This window comes from Andrographis paniculata, unplaced genomic scaffold (genome assembly GCF_009805555.1).
Source record: "Andrographis paniculata isolate CXL003 unplaced genomic scaffold, ASM980555v1 Contig35END, whole genome shotgun sequence".
NCBI lineage: Eukaryota > Viridiplantae > Streptophyta > Magnoliopsida > Lamiales > Acanthaceae > Andrographis > Andrographis paniculata.
This window is the reverse complement of record NW_026137568.1, coordinates 722,988-741,570: the sequence shown is the minus strand read 5'-3', so window position 1 is coordinate 741,570 and position 18,583 is coordinate 722,988. Positions and strand designations below refer to the sequence as shown.

Here is an 18,583-nt window from a genome sequence, read left to right as displayed (position 1 = left end):
AAATAATCTTACAGTAAAATAAATTTTATGAATAAATAAATCTTTATATATAATTAATATAAATAAATTTTTATAACAAAAATAGATAGTAATATATTTATTTATTAAAATAAGATAGAAATATGAAAAATTGTCTTATATGATGATTTTAACTCTATTGAAAAAAAAAATTTGCTAACATACGAACAAAGAAGTTTAATTAAACTTAAGCGAATATTTAAATACTCATTTAGATTATTTTTTAAACTTAACAATTTTATATAAAAATGTTGAGCAAAAATAAATGTGATATTGTGTTATGGGGTAGTGAAATATTCTGTATTTCAAAACAAGTACACTTCACATGCACTCATTTGGCATCACACCAAAACCAATAATACAAAAACCCATCTCTCTCTCTCTCTCTCTCTCTCTATATATATATATATATATATATATATATTTATTTATTTTTTATATAATTATCTTGTTTATCATTTTTATATATTTCAAAACAATAGTCTTATTTTCATAAATAATTATATTATTATAAAATTACTCTTATTATTTTATTATTATTATTATTACATAATTGTCATTATTTTTTACACTGCTATACTCAAAAAAGTTTTTTACTGGTATTTTTTACCCCTTATCAATATAATATCAATATTTTTTAAATCTTGCGTCAAATACAATTCAGACTATAGTTCTGAAACGAAGGAAGTATATTCTTATAAAATCACATAACATTACGAAGATTTTTCTAAATTTTATTTATTCAAAAGTTCAAAAAGTACATGTTTTCAATTTAGCATACGCTTTTATATCACAAAGCATATTTTATTTGATCTCTTGATTGATGTTTTCTAAAGTCTGCATCAGTATTGTCTAAAAAAATCTAACTTATACTATAGTAATCCACGTTATATATATATTTTTTTAAGATAAAAATTAATGTCTTATAAGAAAAACTATGGGTTCAAGACAACATATTTTCTTAATCTCGTAAAATATATATGATTTGTCTGGTGTATCCTTCTTTTATAATCAATCTAATTTACAAGAAAATAAGCATGATTGTAGATAAAATAAATAAAGGGATAGCTAGAGATAAAAGAAAATGGGTTGGGTGGGTAGTGTGGCCAATCTAGTGGGGTTTAGGCCATATGTTGTGTAGGGGGGTGGGGTGGGTGTAGGGTACCCCCACACCCCCACATTGGCATTGCCCACCATAATAATTCCAATAACAATTATAGAGAGGCACTCCAATAATGTGTTGTAACCCTCTTCACACATTCCTCCAATTATCTCTCTCTCTCTCTCTCTCTCTCTCTCTCTCTCATCAAAACAATATCATAGCTTGGTAGAGATAAAAGATATTTCAGAGTTCTCAAATCTTGAAATTATTTTATAAATAATAAAAAAAATTAAATCTTTATATAATAATTTGTGAAAAAATAAATAATGGTGTACACTTTCTTGATTGAATTTCATTCAATTGAGCCAACATTAGAGACACGATTGCTTAGTTACATCTTTCCTATCTTTAAATTCACACCTTATTTTCTTGCAATAAAACATTTGGACATTATAAACATTATTATTCCCATCATCATCAAAATCATCATATGTTATTACACAAGCTTTTAGCATTCCCCTATGATCAAACTAAATCTAAAACTTCATTAGAAATTCATAAATATATATATATATATGTAAGTGAGAAGCCATTTCCAAGTATAATATTGCATATGATGATTTGATTTGATTTTAATTTTAATTTTAATTTTGATTTGATGATCAATAGAAAAGAACTTATCATCACTACTCTCATCACATTACTCGGCAGCTCGTCGCGTTTTCGTCGCTGAACATCGAATACTGTTCGCCGGCCGGCGCCGGCGGGTAGCCGTACGGGGGGTACGGCGACGGCATGTAATTAACAGCCGGCGGTGGCCGCGCGTACATCATCGGCTGAAACCTCTCGTTCCCGTTCGCCCGTTGCTGATTCATCATCATCGCCGCCAGCTGCGGCTGCTGTTGCAAATACGGGTTCCCCGCCGCCGCCATCTGCTCCGGCCCGCCACCGGAATAATACCCTCCGCCTCTTCCACCACTGCCGCCGCCCATCGCCGGCAGCCCTTGAACAGCCGGAAGATTCCCCATCGGCGGCATATTCCCCATCGGAATCATCATGTTCGACATTCCGTGTGGGCCGTGATTGAAACCGCCGCCGCTGCCGCTGCCATCCTTTGCAGCATTAGGCATAAAATTGGCGCCTCCGGCGGAGGCGCCGTTCTTGTTCTGATCACCAATTTGAGGTTGTCCTCCGCCGCTCTTACCCCCTTTTCCGCCGCCGTTATTCCCATTCCCACCTTTCTTCCCGCCACCGCCACCGCCACCGCCAAGATTCATGTTTACCGGAATATTTCCACCACCGCCGCCGCCGCCTTTCTTTCCATTGCCACCATTACTCTCTCCGCCACGCATCCCCTGCTGCGGCGGATTCATCAACACATTCGGCATCGGCAAACCGCCGCCGCCGCCGCCGCCGCGTCCCATCCCCGGCTTCATCTTATTCAAAGGAACATCATCCAATTCATCCTCCAATTCATCATCAAATTCATCATCATCATCATAGTCATCAAATTCATCAAACTCATCATCACTAAAACCCTCATCTTCACCCAACCCCCCACCACCCCCACCCCCACCACCGCCAGCGCCGCCCTTCTGCGGAGGCTTGGCAAGTTGGGGAGGCAATTTCATCTCCTGAAAACCCTTAACCTGAGGAATTTGACCCTTATTAGGGCCCCCAACCTTACCCTGACCATTTCCACCCCCACCCCCACCCCCCTTCTGCCCACCCCCCCCTTTACTATTCCCACTTTTTCCATTCTCAACAATCTCCAAATTCTTAACCTGATTGTTCATCTGGTTCTGATTCCCCTTTTGTGGCCCCCAAAGCTCAGCATGTTTCCCATTCTTGATCAATTTTTTAATCAGTGTTCCCGAATCGACATTGCTAGATACAGTAACCTTCCCCAGCTCTGAATCAATGACTGTCGTGTAAACTCCTGCAAAAAACAAAAAAAAAAAAATTGGGGGTAAAAATAAAATCATCACAAGGGATTGACTCAAAATAGTGAAAAGAATTTTAGTTAAATTTTTATTTTTTACCATCAATCTTCTGCAAGATTTTCTTCACCTTCTGCTTACATCCATCACAGTGAATATTGACTTTAAGCACACAAGTCTGCACAAAGAAGCAAAAGAGTAGACAGCAAAAGCATAAAAAAGAGGGTAAATATAGCGAGAGAAAGAGATCTTTAAGTGGAAAACAAGAAAGCCCAAAATGCAGAATACATAAAAAAAAAGGTTTAGAAGAGTGAGAAGTAAACTAGAGTGAGAGATGAAGAAGGAAGAAGAAACCTGGATCTTCAAGAACTCTTCTTTACTCATGTTTTTAAGAGTGAGAAAGAAACAAGAAACAGCAGAAGAGAGGATGAAAGAAAACCAGAATGAGGGATGAAATTAATAAGGGACAGATCTTAGAGCAAAGAAAGCTCAGAAAGAGGAATGGCTGAGTCTCTCAGAACACTTCAGAGGGAGACTTAAAGAAAGGAAAGAATAACATTTTAGGGATGGTTGTTGAACAACATTAAAACTCCTCTGCTCAGCTTAGGTTTCCTCTATTTCAGAGTTAGAGAGAGAAAGGTTGGAACTGGAATGGGAATGGGAATGGGAATGGGATTGGGATTACTCAACAAACAAACAAATTGCAGACTGGTACAGAAGAGGGAGAAACAACATATAGAGAGAGAGAGAGAGAGAAGGGAAACAAGAACACTATCACATCCTTCACTTGGGGGGGTAAAATAAAACACTTTCTTGGATCAAAATTATTTAAGTTTTAACCTCGAATCAAAAGAATCTTGTAACAGTAGTTAAAAGAAGTCTTTCCCAGTGGGCTGTCGGTCTGTGTTGGGCTGAATGGAATGGCTCTAGCTAGCTAAGTGTTTTTTTTTTTTTTTCTCTCTCTCTCTCTCTCAATTTAGAGATGAAATATCATCGAACCTGCTAACAAGATGGATGCATTTATTGTTTCTTGCAGATGTTTGAGGAGAAAGGAACTGCTGCTGCTGGTCCGAATTTGCCTCTCTCTCTCTCTCTCTCTCTCTCTCTCAGAATTGGTTGGTGTAATAAAATCTCTACTTTATTTCTTGATTCTTGTTCTTGTTGGTGTAATAATAATTTTATTATTGTTATTATCATTGCATTTACATTCTCCATCCAAACTGCTGCAGATTTTCTTAAAGATTGGTTCTTTTCCATCAACAAAACCTCAGATCCATTCAAAATTTTAATTCTTCATCTGTGACATAAAGACTCAATTTTTTAATAAGGAATTTCATTAAAAAATGAGATCTTTTACAGCATTAGTTATTTAATTATGAAAAAATAATAATAATAATATAGTGAAACACACTACTCAAGAAATAGTGAAAGGTAATTTTAAGTAAAATTTAATAATCCCTATGAGCAACCACGCAACCATAAAAGATTTTATTTTTATTTATTTTTTAATCTTTTTGCCCTTCTTTTTATGTAATTTCCAAAACCCAGAAATAAAATCAGTTATATAGACAACCCTTTTCACTAAATATGGTGGGATTAAATCAATAATTATTTACTTGCATTTGTCTGATTCAGTTTTTCTAGTATTTGGTTTTCTTTTCATGCATGTTTAAGTGTCATAATTAGTGTATGTGATGTGATTCTGAAAAGCCTAAAATAATGATGAAGGGAAGTCCCTTATGCACCTTTTTTTTTTTTTTTTTTTTCCTAATAAAAGATATGTAATATTAATATATTTTTAATTTGAAGATGAATTATTATTTTTTTAAGATGAATTATTAAGGTACAGTTTTGGGGGCCCTTGGGCAGTTCAGCCATAAAGATTTATGTGAATAAAACCCCAAACAGCTCTTCTTCCTCACTGTAATAATTCAATTCTACTTTTGGATATTCCCTTTATAATTTTTTCAATTTAGGTATTTATTTTTTCTCTATTATTATTTGTGGGTTTTGCTTACTATTCACTCAAAAGATTTTAACTTTACACCTTCACATATGTGGGGTGTGTATATGTTATTTATTTATTATTTTTTAAAAAAAGCCCATTATTATTAATGGTAAATAATTATTTACCATAAGCATTCAAAGTTCATTTTCTCCAGTCTCCACTACACCAAACCATGTGGTCTCTCTCTATTCTTTAATAATAATAATAATATTATTTTATTTGTTGGGATCATTCTTTTCATGTATATGTATATGTTTATTTTCTTGATGATAAACAGCAATGGGGTTGGGGGGACTATAAAGGGTGTTTGCCATTTTAGTGCAAGTCTAACATATGAAGGGTACTTGCCTAAAAGGGTATATTGGAAATGAGAAACAAAAATACACACATATAAAATGGTTAAAACGGGCCGGTTCGGTTCGAGCCTGGACCGGACCGGCCCATTGGGCAACTTGAGTTGGGTGGGAAGCTCCAGGGACTGCAACTCCAGATGAAGATTTAGAAGAAGAAAATGATGATCAATTTTGATCAGTCACAAAAACTCATGGTTTAGGACAAATATCCCAGAATATGTTAAGAGTGAGAAAATAATGTATGTATGTATATGTATGTATATATGTATGTACATTCAACAAAACTGTACAGTGCAGTGCAGTAGGAGAGAGAGAGAGAGGAAAAAGGAATCTCACACAAGAAGAAGGACAGTAATCATAATCATGGCTGCTGACATTTGGTTGTGTCTCTGATGTGATGTGATTTGTTTATTACTCCATCCATCTCTGCTCATTTTAATTTTTTATTGATCTGTGGCATACCGTGTTGCTGTATATATACCACAATTTAAATAAAGTATAATTAACAAATAACTAAAAATATATTAATAAAAATAATTATAAATTAAAATTAAAATAATTAAATAATTTAATTAAAATTTAAAAATTATAAAATTTAAATTTTAAAATAAGATTAAAGTCAATTACATTCTCGAAAATGTAAAGGATAAATTATGTGGGACGGATAAAAATAAAAAATAGAGATAAATTATATGGGACGGAGAGAGTATTATTTAGATAAGATTGTATTCCTTCTGTCACAAATAATTTGTCTCTATTTTCTATTTTCGTCCGTCCTACGTAATTTTTCATTTCTATTTTTTGAAATATAATTATACACTTTAATCACATTTTAAATTTTATAATTTTTTAAATTTTAATTAAATTATTTGCTTATCGTAATCTTAATTTATAATTATTTTTACTAAATAATAATTATTTTCACTAATATACTTCTTCATTCTTTTAAATAAATATCTATTTGCTTTTTACACGGTATATTAGTATTATATTGATATGTAAGTAGGAATAATATTGAAATAACAAAAATAATTTTATTAAAATAGTGTAATACAAAGGTAATAACATTTGTGTAATATATTATTTAATGTATTGTATGTTGTATATTTGAAGAAACGAAAATATTCCATCCCTCCCGGTGCAAAGTTGCCGTTTAATTTTTGCATATAGATTTTTGAATATTAGTATTATAATAGGTTGTCCTGAAAAAAATAAAAATACCCCTATTAGTATTGTGTAATATAAAAAAAATGATATTTGTATAATATAATATAAGTTGAAAGGATATTTATTATTCCCTCCGTCCCGAAATTAAGTATTCATTTGCTTTTTGCACGTAGTTTTAGAAATATTAGTATTATATTGGGATATAGTATAAATAAAGTAGAAATGATTAAAATAACCTTATTAATATGTGTGATATAAAGGTAATGACATTTTTGTAATATATTGTAAATTGTAAGGGTATTTGTAATGTTAGGTAGATAATACAGTTACTAAAAAAAAAAATAAATATTTTGTTATGAGACGGACTAAAATGAAAAAATAGATAAATATATTAAATAAATAGTATCATTACTAAATTAAAAAATAATAATTTTATTTCGAAACAAATAAAAATAAAAAATAATAATCTTTCAATAGAACGGAGGTAATCGCCGACAGAAAATTGTAAAGAAGCAAACAGACGGAGCGAGTAGAAACCACAAGACAACTGCACTCACTGCCCACACTCAATTCTCAATCATCTTTTATTACCTACCACCTATACATACATACATATATATATATATCCGTATCTCTATCTCTTCTGTTCATGTGGACTGCAGCACATGAATGACTTCACCATCCTCTTAAACACCTAACCCACCCTCTCAATGGCCTTGTTACTTCTTCAAGTGTTTGTCAAGGGTTTCTGTTTTTTTTTTAATCATTTTAATTTAAAATTAATATTATTCATTTGGTAGGATTTTTAATATATATATATGATATAAATAAAAATTTATTGACATCAAAATTTAAATAACCAAACAAATTCGTTTTTTTTTTTTCTATTAAGTTTTCGTCCTAATATCTATTTCTTTTTATAAAATACTACTCCATCCGTTTCACATATCATGTCTATGTTGCCATTTTTGTTTGTCCCATATACCATGTCATTTTCTTTTTCTAAAAATGATTACACACTTTAATCTCATTTTAAACTTTTAAATTTTTTTAATTTTAATTAAACTAATTAGTTATTTTGATCATAATTTATAATTATTTATATTATAGCATAATTATTTTTATTAATATATTCTTAATTATCTACTAATTACACCCCTCCTAATACAGTGTAGCAGACACGGTATGTGGGACGAAAGTAGTATTATATTATATTATTATTTAAATTTCAATTAATTTTTATTTTTGTTCATAAAGAAAAAAACTCCAAAAAATGAATAAACTAATTCCCCAATCTTATCTGGATTAAAATTTAAGGTTTAGATTTTTAAATAATAAAACTTAAATTAAAATAGGAGTAAGATGTATAATAGTACTATTTTTCTTTTTTCATTTAAAACATTATAGTATACATCTATTTTTTTTTTTTATTTGGTCTATTCAATAACAAAATATCAAATATATTGTTTTACTTAATACTTTCTCCGTTCCAATATAATAGTCTTGTTTATCATTTTTATCCGTCCCAAAACAACGGTCTCATTTTCATAAATAATCATATCACCGTAAAATTATCCTTACTTTTTCATTATTATTACATAATTGCTACTACTTTTTACACTAATATATTTACAAAAAAAAAAATTTATTTACTCTTACTTTTTACCAACCAGCAATATAACACAATAAGGCTATATCTGGGAAGGAGGAAGTATATCATATCATACAACATTAATAAAGTAAAGTAAGAGACTGAGGAGTATTATCTAAATAAAAAGAAATCTAAATCCTTCGAACCCAATTCAGACTAAGAAAGAACAGTCCTATTTTTTTCAAGGTTCAATTTTGATATTACACTATTCTATCAAAATTTTTCTAGAACTATCAAAACAAACACCTCCTTACCATGTAATATCTCACACAAAATAATCAAATATTCATTCAAAACATCACACTTGTCTCTTCATATCTCACATATTTATATTATACCAAACACCGACCAAAATCAAAATTCCACAGTTCCCAATCACTAACTCAAAATCAAAACCTTAAAAAAGGATCACCTTTAGGTAATAATAATCGTAATCATAATTCATAAGTATAGTTCAGATTGATTATGGTAAGAACTAAAAACCAGCCAACAAATTGTTTCTCTCTCTCTCTCTCTCTCTCTATATATATATATATATATCATGTAGTTTGCAGCAAGTTCTTGTTTTTTTGGGATGAATGTATCTGTAGTTTAGTCTGCAGCGAAGTAAATTATATCACAAGTTTTTGGTTTTTTGGATGAATGTATGAAAAATGTACTGACAGGATGATCGTATCATCTCGTCATGTAAGCTCGTCCAATTTGATTTGCAGGACCGACTCGATGAGTTCCCGGCAGATCGGGCATCTGTTCGACTGGAGCATAAGCGTCTTCGCGCAGTCGCTGCACATACACTGCAAAAAAACCAAACGTTTAGGCGAATGGAAATCGTGGAGCGACACAAAGAAATATGTATTATCTTACAACATCGATAGCATATAGTGTAACGTAGGGGTGGTCACTGTCCGAGTATTTGTAAATATACAGATATTTGATATTTGAACCGAATTGATCAAATATGCAAAACCATGAACTATATTTGAACCTAAATGTCCGATTAATCAAAAATATTTGCATTGTTTGCGAGCAATTCGAATCAAATTGAATCTAAAAACAATACATCCAATAAATGATTAAAATTCATATTAACAGAAAATATTTCATGCCGAATCAAATTGAATCGAACAGAACTACAATTATATTTGTATTTAATTGTGTAAATATTGCAATATAAACCTTTGTAATATTTAAGTTATATTATATAACTATTAACATAAATTTTTAAATATAATAACATAAATAAATTCAGTTCGGTTAACTGAAAAAAATAGTAAAAATCGAAACCGAACCTAACCAAGCAAATATCTAATACTCTCTCTATCATCAAAATTTATGCCCCTCTAACCGAGCATGAATTTTAATAAAAGTAAGAAAAAATATAAATCTTTATTTTTTAGGATAAAAAAAAAAACGAGAGAACATTTTTTTAAGATAAAAAGAGAAAATATAAATTTGGATGACAAAAAGAGTACTATATGTATTTGTATTTGAACCAAATTTTCTTGGTTACCCTAAAATTCAAGTTCAGTTTAGTTCGATTCAAATAAGTTGTTATTGTAAAAAATATTCCCATGTATACTACATTATCACTTTTGTCATGTATTTATCTTGCTGGTAAAATATATCTTATATGATTGCAAAAGTCGATATTTCTATTCTTTGGCCATACATAGCCGTGTGTTATGGCGCGTGGGGTGAACGTCACGCTCGGCAAAGTACAGAAATATCGACATTTGCAAACATTTAGAATATATTTTGCGAAAGAGATAAATACAGAACAAAAGTAATAACTGGGTGTACATGATGATATTTTTTTGCAATTTTCTCTGCTCCTAATGTAATGTAACATTTTTAATGTAAAATTACCATATGTCGACAAGGAAGCACGGCGGTGTCCTTTGGCTCGATCATGCAAATCACGCAATCCTTCCCCGATTCACGGTCGTTTAAACTTTGGCCGGGTTTCGCCAACCCGTAAATCTCGCGCAGCTCGTAGAAGACACCGTCGTTCCACAGTAATTGCCGGATTGCTCTAGCAATAAATTGTCCGTCTTGATTTCTCGGAACGACAACCTGAGTGATTTGCATTTGGGTCGGAGCATGATGCGCCAAAAGATAGTGTCGATCGACCATGTAAGGATTTGGGCAAATGTCAGCACATATGACGATCGGGAAAATGTCATCCCTAGTCGACGGGTTCGAAAGATCATCTAATGCAAAGAATCGAAAGTCGATGCCAGTCCCCGACGGCTGCAGAAATTCTTGTCGAAGCCCTTTCCGGAAGGGGACTTTGATCGGGACATAAGTTTCTGGAAACAAAGGGATGATACTCCGCCTGTCGTCGACCTTTGCAAAGTAATAGATTGTGATGCTGTTGATAAAAAAAAAAAAAAAAAAATGAAATTAGTATAGTCGTGAAATGCAACAAGAATCGAAAGAAAATATAACTAATTCAAGATAGTATTCGTTTTGCGAACAAAAACACAATAACTCAATCATATTTAGTATTGTTACTATGCAATTCCCACGACTCTCTATATAAATAGACCGTTTTTTCCTATAAATATCACGTCAAACGTTTATTTAAAATACAAATACAAACTAAACACATCCAGTATGTTCTACCACGACGAGCAATCAAATACGGGATTTTAAGTCTAAGGAAAATCTAGAATTGTGTACCATTGTGGTTTTTTTACAAGGTTTTTACTATTCTTGACATTTTTTCCACCTAAAAATAGCCAATCAAACTCATATATATATATATATACATGGAAAATTTGTTCATAATTCTCTTGTGGTTTCGAAATTCAGCGTAAATCCTCCCTAAGGAGACGCCATGCAATTTTTAAAATATAGGAGCGTTTATGCTGAATTTCGAAACCACAGGAGAGTTCCGATACATATTTATATTTTTGCTTTAAAATATCACATTAACCCTTATTTATATATAAAGTTAAACTAACCATTCTAGTTCAAAATTTAGTATACACCAAACCCAACTCCAAATAACACAAATGACGAAATATCTACTCATCGTTTGAAAATTTTATACAAATGAACAAATCTCACAATATCATAAAATCAGTTGCTCTATTCTCTTTGAAATTTTTTTCGGATGCTTCACAATGCAATACCCACAAATTTGTAAAACGATACACTCTTTCCTATCACAAAATATTACTACACCAAACCACTATGTAAATACAAAATACAAATACAAACAAACAATTTGATATGTTCTAGCGCTACGAGCAATCAAATACCGGATTTTAAGTCAAAGAAAAATCTAAAGAACGAAATATCAATTCAACAAACCGTTTGCCCCAAGTCAAACCAAAAGCATTACAAGAACACACATAAACAAGAGGCATTAAAATCGAGCAATCAAACACTCTAATGTATTCAAAATCAATTATATAGTAAGCTCTCGTAAATATTCCAATTTTGCGCATTCAATGAAGAACGACAAATGTCTTCACCACATACAACTCCCGCAATAAGTGAACAAGCAAAAATAGAAACTTACTTCGATTACCATTTGAAAATTTAGCATTCAAGTAAACAATTCCTTCAGCTAAATCCCGATAACAATAACCATAGTCATGCAGAGATTAAACGACGTAACAAAGCAGGTAAAAAATGCAATTTAGAGGCTAAATAAAATCGAAATGTTGCAAGAAAAACAATGTTATTTCTATCCTAATTTCGAATGCTGCATTATATGTTCTTACAGCATTGCTTCTTCCTAAATGATCAATAAACCAACAATCAAATGTAGATTCAAATAAGATATGTAAGATTCTTGCAATAATCACATTGTCTTCTCCAAACAAACATTGATCAAACAAATATCAGGCAAAAAACAAAATCAAACCCCCAAAAATCATAAAAAAAAAAAAAAAAAAATCACAGAAATTCGAAGGAACTGAAAATTCGGACAAGATCAAGAACTTTCACCTCCCATCGACCAGAGCATCGAAAACAAAGGAAACCAAAAACCGGTCCCGGTTCAGCTCATCAATCTCAAGCCTCAACGAATCCTTATGCACATTCACCTCACTATTCACAACCCTAGCCCGCGACGGCGCCGGCGCCGCCGGAACCGCCGGTGCCTCAAATGGACGGTCGAGATAAGATTCTCCGACAACAGCAGGATTGCAGACAGCGTAGGCACCCGAATTGTAATAAGGGTAATACACAGATGGCGAGTGGACTGGAAAATTAGGGTTCGCGACGTAATTGGGGAAGTAATCGAGCGGCGACGGCGACGGCGACGGCGGCGGTGGGGCCCGGCGGGGGCCGGCGCTGATCGAAATGCCCATCGATGAAATTGGGGTTTTGGGGAAGGATTTGGAGAGGAAGGGTTTGTTGTGGGCAGGTAGGATTAGGAAATGCCAATTTCATGGCTTTCGATTTTCTTCAGGTTTCGAGGGTTGGAATTATTTTATGAATTAGATTATCTCTAAAGACTAAAGGGATTCGGATTTGGGTAATAATAGTAAATTATAATAATTGGGGATGGGGAGTGTAATAAATTTGGGATTTGACTAAGCACTCTGCAATGGCGTCATAAAGCCATGAGTGTCTTCAACACTATTATTACATTACAATAGCTTTAGGAACTCCATTGACACAAAAAGAGCTTTTCTTATGGAGAGAGAGAGAGAGAGAGAGAGAGGAAGGAAGAGGGGGAGGGAGAGTGGAGTAGTAGACGCTAGGAATTTAAAAAAAATTCAAAATGTCGGAATACCTTAAAATGATAATATTGGCAATATCAATATTTTGATATATACATAAACAAGTACATTTTTGTTACTTTAGTGGACTCAAGAATAAAGTGTAAAATAATGTTTGAACAAAAATAGATATTTTAAAATTTTGATACTTACTTTTAATTTTTATATTAAATACTCCCTCGGTTTCATATTGGATGTCCTTGCTAGTAAACATGAGAATTTAGGATAAATATAATTAATATATAATTAAGAATATATTAGTATAAATAATTATTTTATAATATAAATTTAAAATTAAAATAACTATTGAATTTAATTAAATTTAAAAAAATTAAATTAGAAATTTTAAAATGATATTAAGATGTGTAATATTTTTTTAAATATATATTATTTTTGTTTCAATTGAAAGTATATTTTTATTATTTTTGTCTGTCATACTATAAAAGTATAATAATTATACATTAGTACAAAAATACTTTTAATTTTTATATAAATTATAAATATATTATTACATATACAATTACTTTGTACATAAAGTCAAATGACAAAATTATCAAAATTTTTTACGTACTTTTACTAACTAGAAAACTTGAAAATAGTTTTAACCTATATTTTTCATACAAATATATTACTATTTTATTTCATATAAAAATATCAATTAATCTAAAATTCAACCAAAAAAAAAAACTCAAACTCTATCTAAAACCAAACAAAAACTCAAATTCTTTGTAATGACCCAAAGATTCCATTTTTATACTAAGCTCTTTCCTAAGCCCATTAAAATTTAAAGAACGTCAAAGTGAGATTTTTTTTACTAATATTTTTTTTTATTAAAAATGTATCAAAAAAATTTAAATTTTAATTTACACTTATTTTTATTTTTTTTAATTTAAAAATAAAATAATATTATTTTAAATAAACATCAAATTGTAAAAAAAATTATCAAAATTATATTTTCTCCATTATCCAAATTTATTTTAATTTTATTTTTTTTATTGTCATCTAATTTTATTTTTATTTATTCTTTTAGTAAAAAAAAAATACTTCACTTTTTCTTTTTACCACAAAAAGTAAAAATATTCTATGTTTATCTATTTTTAAAAAAAAATATGCATAATTGAATGACATATGAACTATCATCTATAAAAAAGAAATAGTGTAGAAAATAAACAAGCAAAAAATAAGTTGTTACAATACTAAATTATTTTTATTTAACACTATATTGATAACACAGATTATTGACATATAATATGAAATATTAATAAACATCACAATATATATGGGTATATTAATATAGTATAAATACTCCCTCACTCTAGTTAAAAACTATATATTTATTTTTTGGTGTGGAGTTTAAGAAATAATAGTATTTCAGTTAAAAGTAATGTAATAATATTTTTGTCATTGTTTTTTTTGGTATAAAAGTAATAATATGATGTAAAATAAGAATATTTGTAGAAAAAAATTAGTATTTAATGAAATGATTACTTTGTATTGAACGTCATAAAATAGAAATATGTATACTTTATAACTTGATGGACAAAATATAATACTCTCTCCGTCCCAATACAATAGTCTTGTTTACCATTTTTGTCCGTCCCAGAACAATAGTCTTATTTACATAAATAATCATATCAACATAAAACTACTTATAATTTTTCATTTTTATCACACAATTGTCACTACTTTTTACACTAATACACCCATAAGGGCAAAACAGTCTTTTATTCATATATTTTACTAACTACTAATATAATATTAATATTGATTAAATCTCGTGTCCATCCTAATTAAGACTATATTTATGAAACGAAGAGAGTATATTACTCTGAACATTACATGCTACCATTGATTTTTTTTCATTAAAAAAATATATCCATATGACACCCTTATATAATATAATCCTACGGTACTAAATGAAATAATTCAACATTGTAACGGTATCTAAAAAAAAAAAAAAAAAAAAAGAAAACAAAAAAGAGATAAAAGAAAGAATATGCTAAATTTTCAATAATGAGGGCGTGAGTTTAAATTTTAAATCCTATGAGTCTTGTATGTCCGTTCGTATTTTGCAGGCTGTTAGATTCAATTAAATTTACTTAAAAGCTATTAACGAGTCGAATTGAAGTGAACAAAATTTTTAAAACTTTGTGTTCGTTCGTTAAAGTTTACAAACAAAACTTATTTTCATTTGTATTCGATTCGATTAAACTCGTTTGAACTTCTTTGAATAAAAATGATATTTTATTTTATTTTCTAGTTCATATGTATAATATTTCATTTATATATTTATTATAATTAATAATTTTTTATATATATATTTTTAACAAATATTCATGAACGAAGCTCAGGCTTATCCGTTATCAAAACGAATCTATTTATATTGTTCCGTTTGACTCATTTACATTCACGAACGAAATTAATCAGAGTCGAATCAAGCCGAGTTTATCAACAATTCAGTTCATTTAACGGCTCTTCGCATAGCACATTAAAAGAAAAAAAAGAATAACATTACATTAAGATCATCAAGACAATGTACGATACACCGAAGCCGACTAATCCTTAATCAACCCGAAGCCAATGCATTGAGCAAGACATGTCCGAGCATAACATCTACGAAGTAGTAGTGTCCGATCTTCCCATCGATCCACCTCCTCTTCGCCGGCGCCCGGCCGTAGTGAATCCCGTCGCTCCCGCGGTTGTCGTAATGCCACGGATACGTTATATCGAAATCATCGACGATCTTCCCGACCAACCCGTATTTTCGAAACTTGTCCAACATTACTCCGTTGAATGCCTCCATTTTGTTCGGATTGAACGGCAACCGTCGAGCATGCCCGCCCGTCGCGATCGTCGTCCGGTAAATAATCTCCGGCCGTCGCAATCCCCTGTTTTCCACGTCTTCGATCACCCCTGCCCAAAACGCCGCTGTGTACTCCGCCGCACCGGCGAATCTCCGAATGTTCGGCCAATAGATCCCGTCGTGGAGGCCCGAGTTCATAATCACGGCGTCGGGAATGACGTCGCCGGTAAAATACCCTTTCAAGAGCTCGAGGTAATCGGCGTTGTACATTGAGTTTAGACCCTGTAATATCAGTTGTAAATGAATTAAATAATTTTGTTTAATTAAAAATTTTATAATTTGAATTCCAATATAAATATGAATAAAAAATACAAATGTAATATTCAATTAATTATATAAAAAAAATAGTACTATCAAATATAATATATATATTAGAAATTAAATAAATCAAACTAATTTTATTTATAAAATTAATTTTTAAATTTTATATAAATAAATACTCCCACCGTGTAAAAGGATATTATTTTTTATTTTTATTAGTACCTAAAATAAAATATTATTTTCTAATTTAGTAATTATACTATCTAAAATAATAAATATCTTTACAATTTTCAATATATATATTACACAAATGTCATTATTTTTATATTATACCGATATTGATAGGTACCATAATAAACTCTTTTATGTCAATTTTAAAAAAATTATAAATAATAGAATCTTGCATTTTATTTTTCTTTTAAACAAGCAAACTTTCTTCTAAAATTCAATAGAATAATTTGAAAATTATTCGAACCATTTTTAATCGAATAGAACAAAAATGAGTCGAATATTTGATCTTATTGTAGAATTTTATTTTAAAATCGAATAGAATAATTTTAAAAATATTTCAAATCAAATAGGAACATCATTAAAAATTCAAATAATCGAATATCGAATCGAAAAGTCAAATAATTTAACAAATTGAACCGCATATTTTCATATCATTTCAATTCGATTCGTATACAACCCTACCTGCCAATGCCCCGTCTCGTTTGGATGCCCATTAAAAATGCTGGTGAATCTCACAACTTGCGACGAATTCCTCCAATTCGTAACATTCGCGTCGAACCTCCTCGGCACAACGAGCCCCGGCACGTCAAAAATAAAATCAAACATATTACGGATCGTGTCACAATGATTCGAGTCCCCCCACCAAAAAATCCACCTTCCGGCTACGGCATCCCAAGCTTCATCGCTCGTAAATAATTTAAACGAACAATGCGCCGAATAAGCCCAACCGTCGCTCTCCAACCGCCCCAACGGCCCGCGGCACCACGGCCGGAGGCAACGGAAGTCCAGCTCGAGACACCGGAATCGGCCGTCGTCGCCGATTGGACAGCTGTCATTCCGGCCATGTCTAGTCCATCGCCCCGACCAGATGTCCTTAGAGTAATCCGATTTCTTGCAATGTTGTAGTTTCTTCATGGGGATTGGTGATTCGGATTTTCTGAATTTGATCGAAATCGAACGTAGGAGTTTGTCGAAAGCGAATCTTTTCGGGAAGATTTTCAGGCCGTCGTAGTTTCTGAACAAGAGGATGATGGTGAAGTTGTAGTCGCCGGCGAAGTCGGGGTGGACTTGGAGGGCAAAAGAGTAATTTCCATTGCCTAGATCTTTGACAGGAGGGTGAGATTTCCATTTTTGACCTGAGAGATCGGTTTCGAAGTAATCGCCTGATGAACAGTTAGGGTTTGGTTCTCCTGAATCGTCTAATGTCTGGAAGACGAATTCGTGGATGTGGCCGGTGGATAATTCGATTTGATTAGGGTTTTGATTATCCAAGGAGGGGATTTTGATGTCGACAGTTGTCGAATTGTTGCATTGATTCGACGACCATTTTGTGAGAAGATTTGATGTGTAGTTTGGTCCGAATTCAGCTGAAATCCATGGGATTGGGGTGAAATTAGGGTTTTGAAAGGGGGGAAAATTAGGGTTTTGAAAAGGGTTGAAAGATTGGAATTTCCAGATAATTGAGATGAATCCGAGAAAGGCTGCCATGGATAGGATAATGGTGATGAAATAGTTATGGAGAAGAGGGTTAATCGACGATTTCCAGACATGGACGATGAAGTTGTAGCGTTGTTTCTGCTGTATCGACGACGACGACATTTTTGTTCGAACTAAGAAATGTTCTTATTGATTTGATTGGTGATTTTTACATCAAAGAAAGAGTGGAATTCAACAAAGTATAAATTAAATTAAATTTAGAAATATAGCCACGTTCTCTGTCTTTCTGTAGATTTATATCCCATAGGCTTAACATGAGCAATTATTTCTCAGCGTAATAATTTTAATTAGAGAATAATTAAGGTATTCAATTTTTCAAAAATATTAAGTTTAATATATATGTTGAAATAAATTGTGATATGTATTATATAAATTATTTTGATATTTTATTAATATATGTTGAAATAAATTAGATAGTATGTAATTAGTAAGTAATTAAGAAGTGTATTAGTAAAAATAATTATAATTTAATAAAAATAATTATAGATTAAGATTAAAATGACTAAATAGTTTATTTGGAATAAAAAATTATAAATTATGAATTTTAAAATACGATTAAAGTGTATAAATATATATATATTTTTTAAAAAAAAGTGAAATTATATAGGACGAATAAAAATAATAAAAATAGTGAATAAATTATGTGGGACGAACATAACATCATGCATTGTAGTGTATTGATATATATTTTATATTAAAATCAATTATAATAACAAGTATGATATTATTATTATTATTATTATTATTATTATT

General features: G+C 31.2%; 3 protein-coding genes across 3 annotated transcripts; all 3 read right to left on the bottom strand.

Annotated features, from left to right (window-relative positions):
* Positions 1-1,597: 1,597 nt before the first annotated feature.
* LOC127249344 (heavy metal-associated isoprenylated plant protein 33-like) lies at positions 1,598-3,845 on the bottom strand. The gene is made up of 3 exons (XM_051272097.1): positions 3,415-3,845; positions 3,163-3,238; positions 1,598-3,059 (listed from the first exon to the last, which is right to left on the bottom strand). Exons 1-3 carry the CDS (start codon positions 3,442-3,444, stop codon positions 1,816-1,818), a joined length of 1,350 nt encoding a protein of 449 aa, XP_051128054.1. The 5' UTR covers positions 3,445-3,845; the 3' UTR covers positions 1,598-1,815.
* A 4,852-nt stretch (positions 3,846-8,697) lies between these two features.
* Positions 8,698-12,907, bottom strand: LOC127249016 (probable E3 ubiquitin-protein ligase LUL4). Its single transcript, XM_051271608.1, has 3 exons — positions 12,200-12,907; positions 10,106-10,610; positions 8,698-9,033 (listed from the first exon to the last, which is right to left on the bottom strand). The coding sequence occupies exons 1-3, from the start codon at positions 12,562-12,564 to the stop codon at positions 8,923-8,925; spliced, it is 981 nt and encodes a 326-aa protein (XP_051127565.1). The 5' UTR covers positions 12,565-12,907; the 3' UTR covers positions 8,698-8,922.
* Positions 12,908-15,422: 2,515 nt separating this feature from the next.
* On the bottom strand, positions 15,423-17,932 carry LOC127249033 (uncharacterized). Its single transcript, XM_051271626.1, has 2 exons — positions 16,796-17,932; positions 15,423-16,063 (listed from the first exon to the last, which is right to left on the bottom strand). Exons 1-2 carry the CDS (start codon positions 17,930-17,932, stop codon positions 15,545-15,547), a joined length of 1,656 nt encoding a protein of 551 aa, XP_051127583.1. The 3' UTR covers positions 15,423-15,544.
* Positions 17,933-18,583: the final 651 nt, after the last annotated feature.

Excerpts from the sequence above, each read along its gene's own strand:
- LOC127249344 (XM_051272097.1), bottom strand. The coding sequence starts at position 3,444 with ATGAGTAAAGAAGAGTTCTTGAAGATCCAG. Across the intron at positions 3,239-3,414 it reads AAGAGTTCTTGAAGATCCAG|ACTTGTGTGCTTAAAGTCAA; the intron begins GTTTCTTCTTCC and ends TTCTTTGTGCAG. Across the intron at positions 3,060-3,162 it reads AATCTTGCAGAAGATTGATG|GAGTTTACACGACAGTCATT; the intron begins GTAAAAAATAAA and ends TGTTTTTTGCAG.
- LOC127249016 (XM_051271608.1), bottom strand. The coding sequence starts at position 12,564 with ATGGGCATTTCGATCAGCGCCGGCCCCCGCCGGGCCCCACCGCCGCCG. Across the intron at positions 10,611-12,199 it reads GATGCTCTGGTCGATGGGAG|CATCACAATCTATTACTTTG; the intron begins GTGAAAGTTCTT and ends TTTTATCAACAG. Across the intron at positions 9,034-10,105 it reads TGCTTCCTTGTCGACATATG|TGTATGTGCAGCGACTGCGC; the intron begins GTAATTTTACAT and ends GTTTTTTTGCAG.
- LOC127249033 (XM_051271626.1), bottom strand. The coding sequence starts at position 17,932 with ATGTCGTCGTCGTCGATACAGCAGAAACAACGCTACAACTTCATCGTC. Across the intron at positions 16,064-16,795 it reads ACGAGACGGGGCATTGGCAG|GGTCTAAACTCAATGTACAA; the intron begins GTAGGGTTGTAT and ends CTGATATTACAG.